General features: G+C 41.0%; 1 protein-coding gene across 15 annotated transcripts in view; it reads right to left on the bottom strand.

Annotated features, from left to right (window-relative positions):
• cacna1aa (calcium channel, voltage-dependent, P/Q type, alpha 1A subunit, a) overlaps nt 1-19,867 on the bottom strand; it is a 70,047-nt gene that overhangs the window by 47,202 nt on the left and 2,978 nt on the right. For all 15 annotated transcript variants that reach the window (XM_058653495.1, XM_058653488.1, XM_058653484.1 and 12 more), the window contains exons 2-3: nt 7,492-7,598; nt 6,762-6,901 (exon numbers count right to left, since the gene is read on the bottom strand). In XM_058653495.1, coding sequence (XP_058509478.1) covers nt 6,762-6,901; nt 7,492-7,598 — 247 coding nt within the window. The remainder of the gene's footprint in view (nt 1-6,761; nt 6,902-7,491; nt 7,599-19,867) is intronic.

Here is a 19,867-nt window from a genome sequence, read left to right as displayed (position 1 = left end):
CCTGTGAGGGTTAAGATGTTCCCATGCGCCACCAGACTTCCAGTCAGTCCAATGGTCTGACGCACGCCATGAATCACCTCCCCACCCCCACCCCCACCCCAGACCATCTCTGACACATTTCTACTTTCCACTGTTCCACGGCTAAGAGGCCCAGTGACACAGCACAACCGTAATCGTGGGTTTGAAGTCAGCCTACTTTGCTTGGAAACCCACGAAATTGACGAGAAGTGAAAAGTAATACCGGCCCAGGATCTATGGATAAAGGTACACTCGGCTGTGGTTTTGAATGCAGCGTTGCATTACCAGCAAACGCCCCCCGGTGGCAGGTGCTCCATCACGAGTGTAGGCCGGGGTCCTTGTAATGACATTGCATGATATCAAATGCCTTATCAGAGGCTGACTTAGAATGGAGAGGGTATTGGTTTGGTCAAAATGGCATCACTGTATTTCAGCTGTAGGTAAACGTTGTGTCAAAAAGTGCATCGTATTTTATACAATACATTCTGCCATTAAAGAAGTCCAAATATCCATGTTAATTGCTATAGGCAATATAAATTAGAGCCAGACCTTTTCATTTGAAAGTAAATGCAATACATACAGCTCTCCACATCACTCAAAATGGTATAGAAAATGGCTAATTGTTGCCAATAAGGAGCTTTAATTATTTGATTAACACCTAAGCCTTTTTGCTTATTTTAAACCATAAAGGGGCAGTTATATACAATGTACTGCATGATAAAATACTGTTTTAACAATTTAAAATGAAGAAAAACAAAAAGTTTTACGGTGTTAAAGGGTTTAATATTTAACACCTGATGGATCATTATCACATAATTGTGTCTTTTACTCTTACAATTTTGACAAGTAGTCATAGAACGTCACGATTTGTGGTTTGTTAATTCCTCGTTTAAAAATCGCAATTGCTACGCGAACGCAATTAATTGTTCAGTCGTAATTAGAACTTCCACTATTTAGCCTAATGGACTATAGTCTCTAAATAGAGTACAGGATCTCCCTGTGTACTCACACACAAGTATATATATATATGTACATATATAAATTATAGTATCTCTACACACATAGTGTATCCATTTGAGTAAATCCCTCACGCAAGAACGATGAGGACAATAAAGACGATGATGGTAGTAACGATGATGAGGAAAGTGATGAAGAATTTTTTAATAGCATCTGCTGTCACAAACAGTGTCATTCCGATTAGGGCAGTTCCTCATTCAAACGGTCTCCACGGCGACGGGGCCCTCTCTCATTCATAAGTGTTTCCATGGCAACAGGGACCTTGGCTCATTGATAGGATCTCTGTATCACCTTGGTAATGGGGAGGAGCCTGATTGATTGTTCTCATCCTTTTGCTCTTCTCTCGCTTTAATGTTAATGTATCACAACTCACACAGACAGACGTACGCTGAAGGTTCTGGTTGGAGATCAGACATATTGAGTGAGAAAAATGTTCCTTTGCACATTCACAGTATAGGTCATAACTAATAGAAAGCAATGTTTTCCTTTTGTCAGAGACAGGATGTGTCAACAGGCAAACACAGAGACTCAGAACCTGCACTTTATCCTGAGGAACACGAATGATTAAGGGGAATCACATTAAAACCCTTTAACCACGTTTGCGTTGCCGCAATTACGCAACGTTATTATATTTATTTCACTGACACCGAGACAACAAATTTGATCAAATATCACAATCTTAGACAAATACTCGAAACACTCTAATGTAAATATGTCTATATTGTAAGACATCAGTATTGTCAGTATTGTAATAATGTTCAAATGTCTCTTTTTCATGTACAACGAGTGTATTTTTTTTCTTGACCTTAAACTGTGAAGACACCCTTTTAACATGGAGTAAATTGTAAATAACTGCCAGGTATTGAACGTTGGAAGAAAAATGGGCAAAAACACTTACTCAAAGGACATTTGCTGGCCCCTTTTTTTGGCCAGACAGACATTTTGAGGCTTCGGTGTTAAAGGGTTAAGCAATATTGTTATTACACAATCTCTCACTGACCCCTTCTCTTGGGAATCCAACACATTATACAAACACAATCTTATCTGTTCCCTCCCTCCGTCTGCTTTCCTGCCGACTTCAGCTAAATGTGGCTAATTATCTTCGTCCGCATCACTGGCCAACCTGCTTCATTTCTCCAGACTCTCTGCTTTTCTTGCCTCCGTGCTTTCCTTTGCTAGCATGATTCAACCATTTCAGACGTATACCCTAATGTGTCTGCATAATTCCGAACGCTCTCTCGCTTTACTGTAATATTAACATCATTTATAGGTGATAAGTTATAGGTGTAAGTGATTGTGTGGCTTTTACACAACACTACCGAATATAGCACATCACAATCGAATGAGCGCACAAGGAGACAGGGAGGGAGGAGAGGATGCCGCGCACGAATATCTGTAAACTAAGGGTAATTGGACTAATAATCAATACTGAGCATAAAAAACAACTCGCTTATTCCCAGAGCCAAGTCTCAGGATTTACTACAACAAATAAGCCAAAACACACACACATAGAGGTTGTGGAGTGAATAGTTAATCTTTACAGACATGTTAAATGTCATTGTGTGTGTTTTTTAAAGAGGGGGCTGTTTGAAGTAAAGTGTGTGTGTGTGTGTGTGTGTGTGTGTGTGTGTGTGTGTGTGTGTGTGTGTGTGTGTGTGTGTGTGTGCGTGTGTGTGCTTATCAAAGGCTTCAGCCAGAGGTGGGTAGAAAGGCCAAGTAGCCTTTTGATCTTCAAAGAGCTGTTCAGCTGAAAACACAACCACCATTCATGCCTCGGTCCATACAGGATGACAATTCTTAGAAGAGGAGGAAAGAAAGGAAAGAGATGATGATGAAGGTAGAAATGCAACATCACGGAGGCCCACTGCTGTGTGTGTGTGTGTGTGTGTTGACTTTACAGTGTATGTCATGTAGAAAATGCACCGCCTGTGTCTTAACGCAGCTTTAAAGAAGAAAACAAGACTATAACAAGCCCGATGCGACATTTGGGGGGAGCCCTATTTTCAGGTGGCACCGCTACTACACATGTCACATGCACGCACACATGGCAGTGTGTGGAAAACATGTGTCTCTCTCACACGTCACGTCACTCTCCCGTCATTCCTAATGTTTTACAAGTAAGCAACAGAATCTTTTTCATTTTGTCGCAACAGATGTGGACATAAAATATCTGCACAGTGCAAAATAAGTCAGCATCTAAGAAATTACAGCTGTAGGGGGCGCTAGCATTGACATTTTAGTCAATAGTAATAATCGGCAGATCTTGGCGTGTTTGCCGATATCTGATATCTGAATACATTTTAAAGTAAACGTGCTGATAATATCGTGCAACCCCTTAAAAAACCCAGAATATATCAGTTGCACCATTACAGACAACCATAAAATACATAATAATTGACGATGATTTGAGTGCAGCGCCACCACGCATGGGTGGCAACAGCAGGAGTAGCACAAGGTTTATGAGTGCAGAGTTTGGCAAACTGGTCTGTCATGAGCGCAAAACACATTTGACTTTAATTATTATGCATTTCAGAAACACAAAAATGGACGATGCTTCAAAGCTCTCCCTCAATGCCCTCAAAGTGAGCTTTCAGGGGAGCTTGTGTGCTATCCAGTGCTCCCCTGTAATCCGAACCATGATAACAAGACTTTTTAAGTGTGTTGTGTGTCTGCTGTTTACACTGTAAACACAAATAAACGCATTGTTTGCATAAAAACCCTTTGAATTAGCATTTTATTGATGTGTTCTTCTCATCATTTCTCTTCATTTTTAATTCTACATCTGTTCGACACCACAGGACGTGCGGTCAACCACAGTTCATGTCCTAGGTACTGGACAGGACAGGTAAAAAAAAAAAAAAAAAAAAAAATGTTCTATAATTATTAGATTTAAACACTAAAGTCAAGCTATTGTCTGAACTGGAATGTCAAATGACTGTAATTACACACATCCACATCCTGAATTCCGCCTGCAGAGAGGGTTAAAGAGCCTCCACTGACTATATTCACAGGGTTCCTAGGTAGTTCCTGGAAACATGGAAGCTTTAATGTGGTCCACACATTAAGTGAGGGAAATAAAGTGATGTAGCAACATCTCCACTACAACGCCGGTAATGCCTGTGCCCGGAGCAGATTACTTAACTGCTGCGTCATGCTTGCTCAGAGGCTTACATTTTCAAAACGCAGAAATTTCCCATTCTAAACGATGGGGGGGGGGGGGGGGGGGATTAAGTGAGAGCTAAAGGTTTTAAAGATGGCTTCCCTTCCTTCGTCTCGACCTCTCCCTCCGCTCTCTGCCTCTGCGGCTGTTGCACTGACACTCGTCTCCTCTTTTACAGTCACTCTGTTGTGGCTCGCTGCGATAAACCTGACTTCATGATTGCTCTTATTAAAGCATCAGGATAAACCAGACTGTGTATGTGTGTGTGTGTGTGTGTGTGCGAGGGGCAATCATGAGTTTAACTGGGGCTTTTTCAGCAAAGATGCACAAGGTTTGTTAAGTTCATGTTAACCCTGAAATCACCACATGCACATACAGTACATGCAATGACTTTAAAACAATCAATTTTAGAACAATCCTTTCCATTTCACACTGTTTCACTGTTGTACTACTAGTATTCGACCAAATGACGAGAGAAAAAAAGATGCATTAATTTACTTTCACAGTTTTAAAAGACAGAATCGATGTCATTTGGATTTTTGCCCCCCCCCCTTTTTTTTTTACAGTTTCAAGTGGGAAATCAGCTTTGTATGATGTCAACATTAAACATTTAACTGAGATTGATGACCATCGAGTACTTTAAAATATGAGTTTTTAGCGCGACCTGCTATTATAGTATGTCCTACTATTTCAGGTTTATTCAACACATCACACACACACACTTTTAGTCACATCGTTCCGATCCAAATGTCAATGATCACAGAATTTGACAGACGGAAGCACAACAAGGCTGGCGGTGCCCTGGGACTTTTGCACAGTGATACACTGCACATGCACATTCTAAGGCCTTAAGGAAGGAAAGCCATTTCAAAGAAAGTGCGCACAGGGGCTCTATGAGAATGCATTCATGAGTAATTCTATTAGTGCGTCATGCTAATCCCATCATGTAAGTCGCCTTGTTGACACCGCAGTCCTCAGATTTCATCCTATTTCATCTCTCTGCTTCAATTAATGGTCACTTACGGTGCCTGTGTCCATCGTCTTCAATCTTCTGTCAGTGGTGTACAGTACAAATGTCTGTACTATAAAGTGCATACGTGCTGCTGTTAATGTGCTTGTGTTGTTGTGTCACACTGTTAGTAGTAATAGTAATAAATGTTTTTTTTGTTTTTTTAATCATATCTTAAGATATGTCATATCTAATCATATCACGTAAGTTTTTTTTTCTTTTTATCCACACAGAAGTGGCGTTGCGGGGGCAGTGGAACACTATTTTTGGAAAATGACTCACGGAGCGGGGGGGTGTGGGGTTCTCAAAACACCACCCTTGCGTTTTTTGCGAATACAACCAATTTGCTACTTATGGTAACTTTTCTTCATTTCTTCCCTTACTCACCCTAACATGGCTCATTCCGTCTCTGTTTCTGTGATCGAATAAAGCTTTATTTAAAAAGCGCGTGTATGCAGAGGACATGCGGTGTGTACTGAAATCCTTAGTTCAATCCTTAAACTATTATGCACATACTTAACACATTCCACGTAATCATTCTGATACACGACAGATTTCTCCAAATGAAGCAGCTTTTTGCAACGCTTACGTCATCTTCTTTTACCTTCTTCCTACTTCCTGTTCCCCGTGTAGCCCTCCACCCCCTGTCTCTGTGAATATTGTGGTGACATTTGTTCACTACCCAGGTTGCTGGCTGCCTGTAGTTCTGCTGTGTGATCTCGCTGCTGCCTCGCCCAGAGTGGGGCCATTCATTAGAGCAAAGGAGCAGGGAATGACTGTGCGTGCACAGACACACACAGAGAGACAGGTTCGCACAGCTGTCCTTTTAAGGACTCTCTTTGATTTTCCATTGTCTTAGACGTTAGCCTAACCAAAGAGTTATCCTTAACATAACTATAATACAAATGTTAGCCCTTAACCCTTAGTGCTCATGTGACCCAGATCTCTGCCGCAGGTGCAACCATGGTAAATTGCCGTGGGAATAATACACGACTCCTTATATGGACATCCTGTGTGTGTGGGGTTCTTTCGCCTTCTTATGTGTTGTGATTCATTAGCAATAATTGTGGAGTAGTCACAAAATGAGACCGTTTTTCCTCTTCTAATTGTTCATAAAAACGAGCCATGTGAACTTTGAACTGTGACGTATTTCCAAATTTCCCAAATTTGACAAATTCACTCAGATTACTTTTTGCTCAGGTGTGTTCATGTATTTGGTGAAAATGAAAAAAAACACATGCTATATATGCTGTACATTTTAACATAGTAATGGTAAAAAGCCGCCGAAATGCTCTGTGTCCTACGGGTTAACTAACCAGTTCCTCAGAAATGCCTCATTAGGACCAGGTTTTGGTTTCCATGAGGACTCCTGGTCCTGACAAGCTCAGTGTTTATACCAGAAAAGGTTCTAAAGGGGTAACAAATACTAGTACTAGTACACACACACACACACACACACACACATATCAGTGTCAGTGCTATAGCTGAGGTAAAGCCAGATTGCATTGTGTTTATGCAGCGTGTGTGTGTGTGTGTGTTTGAGTCATGTCTACTTACCCTGTGAGTACCACCACAAAGTCCATGACGTTCCATCCGTTCCTTAGGTACGAATTCTTATGGAAAGCGAAACCAAGTGCCAGGATTTTAATTCCTGACTCGAAACAGAAGATCCCAATGAAGTACGGCTCTGTATCATCCTGAGAGGAGAGAAGAGAGAAGGACAGAGAGAGAGCGTGAAGTGAAGGAGGAGTGGAAGGAAAGAAGACACAAACAGCAGCTTGTTCAGTTTAGGTTCCCAAAATGCATTTTCATACATTTCTGAGGACAATACATTCATTGTGAGGCTTTGTAACTCGATACACCATTTTACATTCAAATAATAATAATAATAATAATTCAATGTATTTATTTCTAATGGGAAAATAAAGTGTCAAGAATGAGCACATATTAATTACACTATGATGCCCCTGGACACAATGCAGCATGTGAACAGTGCTGTGGCAGATGCCATCCACCTGTGTCTGGTACACCTGTTGGACTTTTGCTCTTATTTTGTTGCCGAGGATAAATCAGACCAGAAAGCTGCAGGCAAAAAGCAATCCCATTTATTCCAGGGAAGCCAACTATGTTGGGGAAACATGTACGTACCTTCTGTTTATCTTAATAAATCCTTACATTACCCCTACATATTTTTTTTGTTGCAGCTCAAAGAACATTTGTGTCATTAGATTTGCCTAAAAGATAAACATCCTGAACTCACACACAATGCTGGGCCTTTTAAACTTACCAGGCGTTCAGACAGCGGCGTCTTGTCCCCATCGGGTAAATGTTGTTCCAGAGCCAGGACGATGCAGTTGGCAATGATGGTGGCGAGAATCATCCACTCAAATGGAGTGAGGAAGGTCAGTCAAGGATTAAAACACTTCACAACACATAAATCGAAAACAGTTTGGCAAAATACTGCTCATCACCATGAGTAATGTACTTAATCAGGACACAATGTGCGTCACCTTTCATTTTTCCCAACAACGTATACTGCGTTTAATTCCTCGGCTGTGCTTCGGTGACGAAGCTAAAAACGCCCAACAAATACAGATTTGCTTCAGTGTGTGTCCACCAAACCAAAAGTGCCCCTTTAAAGTGGAACTCCATTTGGAATAGTGTTAGGACTTAAAAGTGACAACATTTCCACCTAAATATTGTAAATACAATATCAACACTGGGGGTCAAGTGACAAGAACGCCTCCATGAGAATATGAGAAATCTCCATCTCCATGAGAAATAACGACAATGACAATATCCATACTCTCGTGTCCAAGACGAGATGAAAGGTGCGGGCCAGGACAGGAGCTTAAAGAGACTGCACAGCGGCCTCACACTGTGTTACGCGCCCTGGTCCTGACAAGGTCAGTGTTTATGCCAGAAGAGGCCCTAAATAGAAATACAAGTATACACACACACACACGAACCATCACAATGACTCAGTTCAATATTTTCTGGTCACACACACCACCCACAGAAAGTAACACAAAGCAGACACACGGGCTATATGAACGTGTGTGATATTGTGCCTGGAGCACGAGTGAGATTTGTTGTGACTTCAACGTTTGGCTCTATGTACATAACGTCTGAGGGCTAACTGAGAGAGGAGGAAGTATCTCATGGTACATCTCATTTTGTTCATCGCATTCTCTACCATGCACATGCAGCCCCTCTCTCACACACACACACACACACACACACACATACAAACACGAGCAGTGTCTTTTATTAAATCAATCCATCTGTCTAAGATAAGGAGCTACATTTAACAGAGGAGTCAAAGCGAGTGGACACAGTGAGAGCGATAGAGACCGAGTGGAAATGATGATGAACGAGGGATCGGGGGTGGAGTGGACATAGGAAGGAAAGAAGAAAAAAAAAAAAGGTGAGGACAGAAATTATGATAATCATAATGAATTATTAGCCATGTAGTATGTACACTGGCAGCACACAAAGGAGGCACTTTGTTGCCACTCTCCCTCCTCTTCCTCTCCTTTTTCCTACTTGCTTGCCTCCTTTGGGAGCAAGCATTCCCATGACAGTGGGGGAGGAGGGGGACAGAGTGAATGGTGAAAGAGCAGCTAGCTATTTATGGATACATTCATTGTGTGTGTTTGTGTGTTTGTGTGTTTGTGTACACTGTGTCTATTTCATCATGCACAGGTCTGTGTTTCTTAAACGCAGTGCTAGTTTTTTTTTTTGGGGGGGGGGGGGGGGCAATGTGAGTGTGTGTTTGTGTGGGCATGTGTTTGACCGTCCACTCCCATAAGGACACACAACACAGGAGCACCACAGGCACCACACTTGCCCCCAGCCCCATGTGTGTATTGAAGTGTGAGCGTGTGTGCATGCATGTGTGTGTGTGTTTGACTTTACATCAACCATCTACCATACGTGAATAAAAACAGATTGTATGTCGGCAAATGAAATGACCAAGGTCTTTCACCATGGCATAATACTACTTCACTAATAGCTTTCATATATATATGTATATACATATATATGTATATATATATAAATATATATATATACATATATATACATTTTTATAGAATCTAATTAAAGCATTTTTTTTGAATGACCATGACATGTTGTGACAATACTGTGGGTGTTGAAGAAACATCAGTCGCAAGGGAGTGACGCTTTTCTGTGGCCCAATCAGCTGACTGTCGTTGGTGTAGCTCCACCCGTACCATACCATTACTCTGGTACACCAAGGAAGGGTACCGGAAAATGGAAAAATATGTACCAAAGAGAACTATACGTGTTGATGGAAACACGGCTGTTGTAACACTGGGTATAAAGGCAGTTCCTTCCCTGTTTCAGAACCTTTCTGTGGGTGGCAGCCTACGCTCTCCATTGTTTTGACTTTGATTTGGAATGAAGTCATCATCGTTTCAAATGCCAAAGGTCACCGTTGTACATATTTTCCATATATCCCCTTTGAAAGGAGCGTTTGGGGCAGCAGAATAACTTGGATTCCAGCTTGCAGCCCTTGGCCTTTTTACTCTCACTCTGTCCTGTTAATCAAACATATTTTTTTTCTTTTGAAATAAACTGACCAAGTTTTATAATTCCTTGTCTGACCCTTGCTAATCTTTCATTGCTACAGCGATATAGGAGCTGTGCTGATGCCATTTTTGGCACAGGGGGCTGAGTGGAGCTAAATCTATTAGTAAGCACTAACTGGTAACAAAGACTGGAAGTATGTGGAGGCACATTCCTGGTACCTCATCAGTAGAAATAAGACATTTCAAAAGAATCCAACCCATTGGTCTGTGTCCACTCTCTCAGTTTTCAACTGGGTTTGTTTAGTTCTTATCATGGCTCACTTCCCTTCAGTGATCTGCACACGTTCCACAACAAATCCACTACGTTAGACTGAGTCACATACACTAAGATACGACCGGATGAATCTGTGGTTTGAGGGGGGGGAGGGCGACATATGGAGCATTTCTCACCACTCATGTTTTCTTTGTCCCCCACTCTTCTGCCTCTCTGCTGGCCTGTAGACCTGCATTACGCCATCGCCATTTGATAAAAAGGAATATGTGAGAGAGAGAGACGGAGCCAGAGATGCCGTGTCAGCAAACGCATGAGGATGCTTACAGCAGGATGCAGAGAATGGGGGGGGGCGGGGGGGGGGGGGGGGGGGTTGGAAAAAATAAGGTTGCATCTTGCGTAATATACGGAGAAGCTGAAAAAGGGGGAGAAAGGAAAAAAGACAGAAGGAAGGGCAATTTCCTGTGGGCACAAAATGATTGAATAGAGTGAGTGTTGAGGAATAAAAAAAGAGATGGAGGAGGACAGCAGAGAGGGGGACGCAACCGTGAGGAAGAGGGGGGGGCGAGAAGAGATGAAGAACAGGAGTGCTGAATGAGGGATAAACTGAGAGATTGAGAAAGAATCGCATTTGTTTCTTCTCCTGTGCGGTTTACAGTGTGTGTGTGTGTATGTATATATACTCTCCATATACTCTTTGTCAAAAGTAGGTTAATGGAAGAATACACATATATACACCACATGCTGTAAAAGGAGGGGGGGAGAACGTGTGGGAGACGATACATCATACTGTCACATACTGCCTTCTCTAACCTGCAGATTTACAACTGGAACACGGGCCGTTCCATCACATCAGCATTACATGTGCCAATGTTCTTCATCATCTCAGAACAGACGCATGCGACACTACAACCACTACACCTCAAAAGCAGTATGTGCATGCACACACACACACACACACACAGTTCACGACATTACACTCGTCTGCCACTGAGTCCAGACCAGCTGCTTCCGTTTGGGAGGGTGCTAGTTTTTCTATTAATAAAACAAAGCCTGATGGCCCAGGCCTTTCTCCCTCTGGCACTCACTAACTGGAAACTTGGTTTCTTTCTAATAAACAGCAATTACTGTATAATGGAGTGTTCCCTTGTAATGTTTTGCAAAGAAAATGGTGGATCGATAATGCCGAAGACTGTATTATGAAGTTCAAACGTCACAGTGGGTCTGGCTTTGCAGTTATACGAACGAATGAAGCCAGAAAAGTGAGGACAAAATCATCATTTTCCTCTATTGTATCTATTGTGACAGTGGTGTAAATGACTAACCGTTCTTTCTCAGTCTCATCTGGCTTTCTTATGAAAAAAAACAAAGCTTCTTTAGTCGTCTTGTCTCTAAACATTCTGTGACTGCTGTGTTCTTGTTTCGGTCAGGAAGTAACGCCACTCTCAGGGAAAGATATTCGTTTTAAGGTTTCCCTTCCTATCGTCAGATGAGTCGCAGAAATACTTGGGTGAAATTGGGTTTATTACAGTTGCTCCAGCGTAAAGACAGACAATTAAGAACAATACACACGTTACAAGTGCGCTGTAATGCAGACACAAAACGTAGGTTGGAGAGTCATTGTATATTTTTATAGAAGTTAAATATCATTGTTATTATTAGATCTCCGGGGCGGAACCTCTATCGCCCCCCTGTGGACTTCTGAGTAATTAGCGTAACACTGCGTTCTCCATGACCTAGTTTTTTTTCACCCCCCTCCCCTCCCTAGTATCACACAGAAAGAGAGTTGTCTGCTTTTTTGCTAAGAACTGTGGTAAGTTATGTGCTGCTTATCTATGTCTTTTACTGGAGCGACACTCCTGGAACCTGGACAGAGGCAAACTGGCACATGCAGACACAGTCAGTCGGGGAGGGCTGTTGGTGGAGCACGCATTTACAATAATTGGATTACCACGTCCGCGATTGTGAAGTTCTGACACCCACGTTAATTTTAGCAGCAGAATTCACCTTTTTTTTTTTTTTTTTAAATGTGTGCGTGCACTTCTTGGTGTTTTCAGTCGTATGAAGGCGCATCCCTTTACTTGCACTGTGTGCTTCTTCTGCGTCCCCTGTCATTGCCACACTGTGTGTAGACTGACACTGACAAAGATTATCACTCATCGGGATTAAAAGCACGTACAATAAATGAATGAATCGCGCTAATCGTGAATGAAGAAAAACATCAACATTTCACGCGAGTGACTTGAAAATCGAACTCACCGGCATGCAGTGCTTGAGATCTATTTCTTATGGGGAGCTGCCGTTAATCGCAAATATTTCGGCCGGGATAATTGTGACGCAGACGCTTCATCAGATTGACCTCTAATATAGGCTTTTGAAATTCTCAATATTGCTCTGAAAACAAATTGTGGGACTTAAGCATCGTGTTGGGCTGCACTGCCCAATAAATGGGAGTGCCTGAAGGCCAGTTTAGCCCTGCTTGGCCTCCCTCATTCTGATTCATCATCAGTTAGTGTGTATACAGTCACTCTCTCCTCCTCCTCCTCACTGCTTATTCCATATGGCATATGTTGTGTCTCTATCTCACCCCTGCCACCGCCTCTCGCTCTTCACCCACATACACAGCCAAGCTGTCATGTGTGCAAGATGCTGCTTCTGTTGTGTGTGTGTACATCTGTGTGTAATGTATCAGTGTAACACATGCGACATTTTAGTACAGAAACATGCACGTGCAGGTGTGTTGCTATAAATGTTTATTACACCTGACGGTACTTACTGATTAACCTGCATGTGTAACAGTTGCAACACCTGACTTAAGAAGACACACACACACACACGCAAAATCAAATCACTTTTACATTTTCTCTCTCTCTCTCTCTCTCTCTCCTCATATCCCATATGCCAGAAATAGCTCTGCCCCCAAGTCCAAACTAGCCTGCAACAGAAACTGAATTATTCATAAAGCGCCAGAATGCACAGCTAAGAGAAAATGGAATGAGAAAAAAAAAATGGAAAGATGGAAAGAAGAGAGAGGGAGAGACAATGAGAAAAATACAATCTGCATGGACGAGCAAATATGACCTGTGACTACAACAGGTTAAAGGGTGGTAGCACTAGTAATAAGGATGTTTGTTTACATACAGCATCATTTAATTGGTTTTAACTTGTATACATCGGAACAGACTCTCCAGCCTCACTGGAACAGGCCTTTCTATGTCACATGAACAACCTCGATACCGATCCCTGTGTTTTTTACTTTTAAAATGGAAGTCCATAGAAGTGCAATAATGCACTAAGACTGAAACGTATGCACACACACATGGTTTGACTCGGCCAGTCAGCAGATTTTGCCAGTAGCAAGTGGTGCCAGTATTCCTGTTGAGATTTATGCCCCAGTTGCTACGCAGCAAGCATGTTTCCATATTGATTTTGCCTCCATGGCTCAATTGCCATGTATGTTATAAGCGCAGTATATCAAAAAAAAAAAGAAAATGGCAAACGCAACACATTTATCAGATTTTCAGAAGCTCAATTTACAACCTGAGAACAGTGTAGCGTTGCGTTCTTAACCCCCTTCCACCTCCCCTTCACTAAATTGCATTTAATCACTCGTAACCTCGCGCTAAGTTTATTTTAAATACCCTTTCTTCCTGACAGTGGATAGAAATCACAAAAAACTGCCACAAAATATTCTATATTTGTATTATTTAATAATCGTATCTACCTATCCATATCTACAACATATAGATAATTTACCTTCAGAAAAAAACATCAGTTGAGGTGCTGTGTGATGAGTAAGTTAAAAAGCTCAAAGTTAACCGCATTGCACACACAAACATTGCAAAAAAGGATTTTAAGATGAAAACAAATAAAAAGCAAAAAACAAAACTGAGTTCAACACAGTGACAGGAGAGAGGCAGAGGGGGGGAAACAGAGAGAGATGGGGGCATGTCGATTCCTGTAACCTTGGATTACCTCAGTGTTCCTCCACCTCAGTGTACGAAGGGTGGGAGGACGGACAGATATTTCAGTCTGTTACATTACCCTGCAGAGTATTCAATGGAAAATATCAGACTCTGTATTCTAAAAAGATAAATGCAGGTTGTTGAATAGGTTACTTTTGTCGAAGAGGATGGGAGGGGGGGGGGGGGGGAATGGCCTTGTGTGGTCTTGTGTGGAAGTGTGGGGAAAAACACATAGAAAAACAATGTAAATAGATTAAGTTTTCTTATAAGTTCAAATTTGAGTGTTTGTGCGCGCACGCGTGTGTGTGCTCACATGCAAACCTGCTGAGGCTGCCTGTAGGGACTCAGGATACGGATCAATTCACACATTTATTACCAGACAGTCAAAGGTATGAGGTAGGCAGATTGAGCCCAGAGGGCTCTCTCTCTTTCTCTCTCTTTCTCTCTCTTCCTCTCTCTCTCTCTCTCTCTCACACATACACACACACACACACACACACACACTGCCACATGAGTAAACTTAATGGAAGACATGAAGTTGTCAAGATACTCCCAAAATGTCAAAATCACAATTTAAAAAAAATGAATACATTCATAACAATATCTTTACAAAAGGCTAAAGAGGCCAAATCGATGCAGTGTGGCGAGTGAATGAACTTCAAAAGAGTATGACAACGACATAGGGTAAGAAATCATGAATACTGTGACGATACTGTGTGTCCTCTGGCTGCAGTAGAGCTGCAACAAACCTGAGAGTTTGTTTCTGCACCGCCTTGTGTCTGCACCGCCTTGTGTTTAATGATTTATAAGCAGACAGGCAGTTTTATTCTCTCTTCCTCTCCATTGTTTCTCATTAGTCCATCCCTCTGTATAATGTCTCTGTTATACTGACTCTCCCCCTCCTTCTTATTTTCTATCTCTATTGTCCCCCTCTGCTCTCTCTCTCTCTCCCTCCCTCCCTCTCTCCCTATCTATGCCACTTATGTGAAAGTGAAAGGGGGTAATATATACAATCAGCGCTAACTTTTTCACTCCCTCTCAAAGGGCAAAGTAGTCGTAATAAACCAACAGCCTTCACTGTGTGTAATACATACAGTAGCATATCTTAATCTTAACCAATTCCCTGGAACAGAAATGAGTTTCTGCATTCATTTGGACCAGGTTTTGGTTCTCCATGAGGACTGACATGGTCAGTGATTATGCCAGAAAAGCTCCTAAAGAGGTAACAAATACAAGTATATATACACACACACACACACGCTGATATTAAGTCTAAATAATTTAGATTCTGCAGTGAATGTAGACTCTCCACAACCACAACCACCAATATATATACATATATATATATATATATATATATATATATACATATATATATACATATATATATATATATATATATATATATATATATATATATATATATATACATATATATATACATATATATATACATATATATATACATATATATATATATATACATATATATATATATATATATATACATATACATATACATATACAAAAATATCCCGGTCATTTGTTCGCTCATTGATTCTGGGTAAAATAGCATCAGACAAGGACGGAAATTCACGCCCAACATACAGTAAATGTGGCTTATGCAACATTCACGTCTTCGCATCATTTCTCCTGAATCAAGAATATTTTAAATGACTTCTGCAACTGAACGTCCCTCAACATAATGTAATTCATAAAAAAAAGACTGAAACAAAAAATGAAAGAAAAAAATAAGAAATCACTAATATTGTGTTTCATATTGAACACTTTCTTACTATAGATAGCATGGAGCATGTATTGACTTACTCTCCTTTTTCAACGGCAGAAGATATGAGGCATCTTGTGTGTGTGTGTGTGTGTGTGTGTGGGTCTATGTCCACGTTCAAATGTGCTACACTCTGTCCTGCAGAGTTACACACTACGAAATTTGGAGATGGTTCCTATTTATATTTACACAGAAGCAACAGTGGATGCAATAAAACCATGGATCTGTAGGGTTCCAGGGTTTACGGTAACCCTTATGGATTTGCCAAGGTCAAATGGACATTTAGGGTCAAAGGTCAAAAGGACAGCCAATAAGGATTTCATTTCTTAGGGCCCTTTGAGATTACACTTTTAGTCTCAGCTTTCCGCTTGCATGTAACATGATATATGTGGAAGAACATTATATAGACACTGGGAGCACAATCACTACATATGCAGTACGCCCCACTGCACACACAGTAGTGCAATAGCTGTCACCAGAGCTCAATAACACTGCAGCAGTGTATGTTTGTGTCTTTCTCAGATAAGTAGGTAACATGGTCCATGACACAACATCACATACACGTTTGTTACAAGGCAGAAATCAGAACCATTTAAATAGGAATAAATAAATGGCTGCTACGTTCAAACTAACGTCATGAGTTGACACAATGCCGCTCGAGTCCGTCAGAACCCGCTCTCTTTGTTTCTCAGTCACATGCTGCGCACAGGAAGTGATTCATTTCATGTAAAGTCGCACAGCAGTAACGACAGCATTGTGCAAATGGTGTGAGCCAGCTGCAAACATGTATTATTATCCAATATTATTGGAAAGAAGAGCTCACAACAACGGTCCATGAGTGAATTCTACTGCTGTTTGCTTCTTGTCTCCGCCTACAAACATCCTTTCTGGTCATGAAGGCCCAACAGAGGCCGAATAATAACACCAACAACAACAACAACAACAAAATCACCCAAAGTTACACGCTGCACCTTAAAGTTGATTTAGCTAGAATTGAATAGGCCCATGCCTATCGTCTCCGAATCCTTTCATTTTAGCGGTGAACAGAATAATAAGAAATATGGATTTTCATTTTACAAGTGTTCTTCTCGTGCCAAATGACAAACAAGTAATCATCACCCGTGGCACTGTGGATAACACTGAAATACAGGGTGTTGTTTTAACCTCACCACAGTCACAGACTCTGAACAACACAGGGCCTCAGTTGCTGCCTTTGACTGGCCCAGGTGTAAAACTAGATGCTGACGGTATAGTCTTACTCACTTTACTTGACCAGTCTTTCTGGTGACTTTAGGAAATTGGTACTAGTAACATTTGGAGACTCTTTTTCTCGCCCTCTTAATCTGATAGATGCAGACTGTCCTGTGCAGCATGCATATAGCAGATTTGTTTTCAGAGGAAAGGAAGGTCACACAGTAATAACCACATAAAATCACACAAGTACCCAGACTACTGGTGAAAAACCTCAAAATACCAACTTACAAAAATAAATAAATCAAACATATTAAATAAACTATTATTACTATCAATAGTCCTTCGTTGGCTAAGGCTGAGCATGAGCCGTGTGGCCACAGCACATATACAATGTTTGTCAGATGCAAGAATGAGGGTGAAAAGGACGGATATTATATAAAAAGAGTGCACCATTTATCAACTAAAATGAAAAGGGCTGAACTATGCAGCGGTAATTCCAATTAAATAATGAAATATCCATCTGCCGTGTCTAAAAGTGGATGTAAGCAAACAGTCACATTTATATTTTATTCCCATGGGTCCGGGGTCTGAACACAACTAAATAAAGCTGCGGGTCATAATTCTGCTGAACAGTGATTCCACTGAGACTCACACATCCGGCGAAACGAACAACAGTTTCAGCTGAGTCCACTAAATCGCCATGCACCTGCCGTAACACTCTCTCGGTGCCTGTAGGAGCTAATTAATCAATCAGCTCCTTCATATTTTTAATGAGCTTTGTCACTGTTCTCAGCAACAAGATTAATAGTTAAACGACCATTAAACAGTCCGAAACAACAACAACAACACAACACTTACAACTAAAAATAAGTGAGACATAACCAGAGGGCATACAAAAAATGATCTTAAGCACAGTTGCAGTACTTTAAATCACGAAATGTTACATGATATACCATCTCTGAGTGGCAGTTAGTCGCCAGGGGGCGACTGAAAAAGAATTGAAGGAAGTCTGCGGGAAAAAAAGCAAGAACATTTTCATGTCCCAATCTCTTGTTTCAGCTTTTCATCAATAGAACATGATGTCAATGTTGTAAATTATTTCTGCATTTAGAGGAAAATGGACACCAAAGCACAGCACATACTGAGTGGACACTGTGATTGACAGCTAGTATAATATGTCTTATTTATATATAAAACCTGAGCTTGCTTAGCTTCCACATTCTGTGGACGAACTTAGGCTTGGCTACAACAGAGCACATTATAGAGAATATATATATATATATATATTTATATATAAATATGTATTTCCTTTGTTCACCTCACAGTTTATTACAATGCAACAAACAAAAAAAAAACAACATCACAAAGTGCAGCCTCAGAAATCAGAATCAGTACCTTGACATAGACTCAGCAAATATTGAAATATGAGCTTCCCAATTGTGAGAGGTATTACAGAGCCATTATGTTGAGTTGTCATGTCTGACTCATTGTATGAAATACCAGCGGTGTGCATCGGAAAAGACTGCACAAATGTCCTGCATACATACAAAATGATGATTCCACATTTCAGGGAAAGCATACATTGATTATAACATGAAACCATCCTCAACAGCTGCTTTCCGAATCAGGAACAACCAAACTAGTCCCACTCATTCACACTTAACAGTCACGCCGAAATCTTACAATGAACTCCGTACAGTTATATATATCAAAAAAGCTATTTAGAGAGCAACACAGCTTAGCTTATTCATTTCACACTTTTACACAATACAGAACACACATACGGCTCCACTTGTGTTCACAGTTATTTTTCACACAAACACTGGTGGATGCGGTGCCCTGGTGTTCTGGGTCTAAGTCTGACTGGACCTTCACCACCATCATCCCTCATCTCCCTCTCTCTCTCTCAATTACTGCCATCTTTCTCATTCAGCTACAGTTCACGTAATGCTAAATGAATGCCAGTATTTTAAAGATACCATTCATTCATTCATTCACCTTATTCTTTGGTCTTGTCTGCTTTCATCATTCCCATTGTGGACATCTCCAATCTCACCGAATAGTCAGAGCAAAAATCTCGAATTAAACAAAGGTGCCTTGTTACGTTACGTGAAGATGTTAAGATCTCGATCTTTTACTACTGCAGACAATGTGTCAAAGAACAGTAACAATCAGTATGTTTACATGCAGTTTAATTAAGCTAAGGCCGTAATCTGTCTAAGACAGGCAACTTGTATACATGTGGAGGAGAGAGTCAATTTATTGGCCGTGTACGTCTGACTCCACCTCTGTAGGGGGCACTGTATCTCTCAACAGTAAAACACCAAGTCCGACTCCAGTCCGACTAAGCATATACTACATGCAGGAGTAGTCAGACTATGAATCGCAATATCCAGGTATGCAAGTCAGACTTGCTCGATTTTAGTTGGACTAACGTGTTTACATGACATTAAGAAAACGAAATTATTGGCTAAAATCGGACTTTTAACATGCATGTAGACGCACTGACTGTGTACTTTGCATGACAGAAGAGCCAGCATGCACATTAATGGAACCCCGAATCCCATGCAGCTAAAGGGAATTCGTCCATCATTACACACACATGCTTTTCATTCAGTAACATCTCAACATTCACCATACATTCACCCCTTCCTATGAAAATTAACCACACTAGGGCCAGCTGGAGTCACTTTAGACAGTATTTCAATTGAATATGAATACACAACATCAAAATTCCTGCATGCATTCGCTCAGTAACGCAACGCTGCCATTTAGAATGGTGAATAGATGTGATTCAAGGGCAGTTTAAATAGCTCCTGTATTTCACCCCATCAGCCCAATTAGTGCGTGTAGTTATGTCACGACTCAAGCATCACAATGGATCAATACAATCA

This window comes from Solea solea, chromosome 16, assembly GCF_958295425.1.
Source record: "Solea solea chromosome 16, fSolSol10.1, whole genome shotgun sequence".
In the NCBI taxonomy this organism is placed as follows: Eukaryota; Metazoa; Chordata; class Actinopteri; order Pleuronectiformes; family Soleidae; genus Solea; species Solea solea.
The sequence above is the reverse complement of the archived record's forward strand: the minus strand, read 5'-3'. Positions and strand labels throughout refer to the sequence as shown.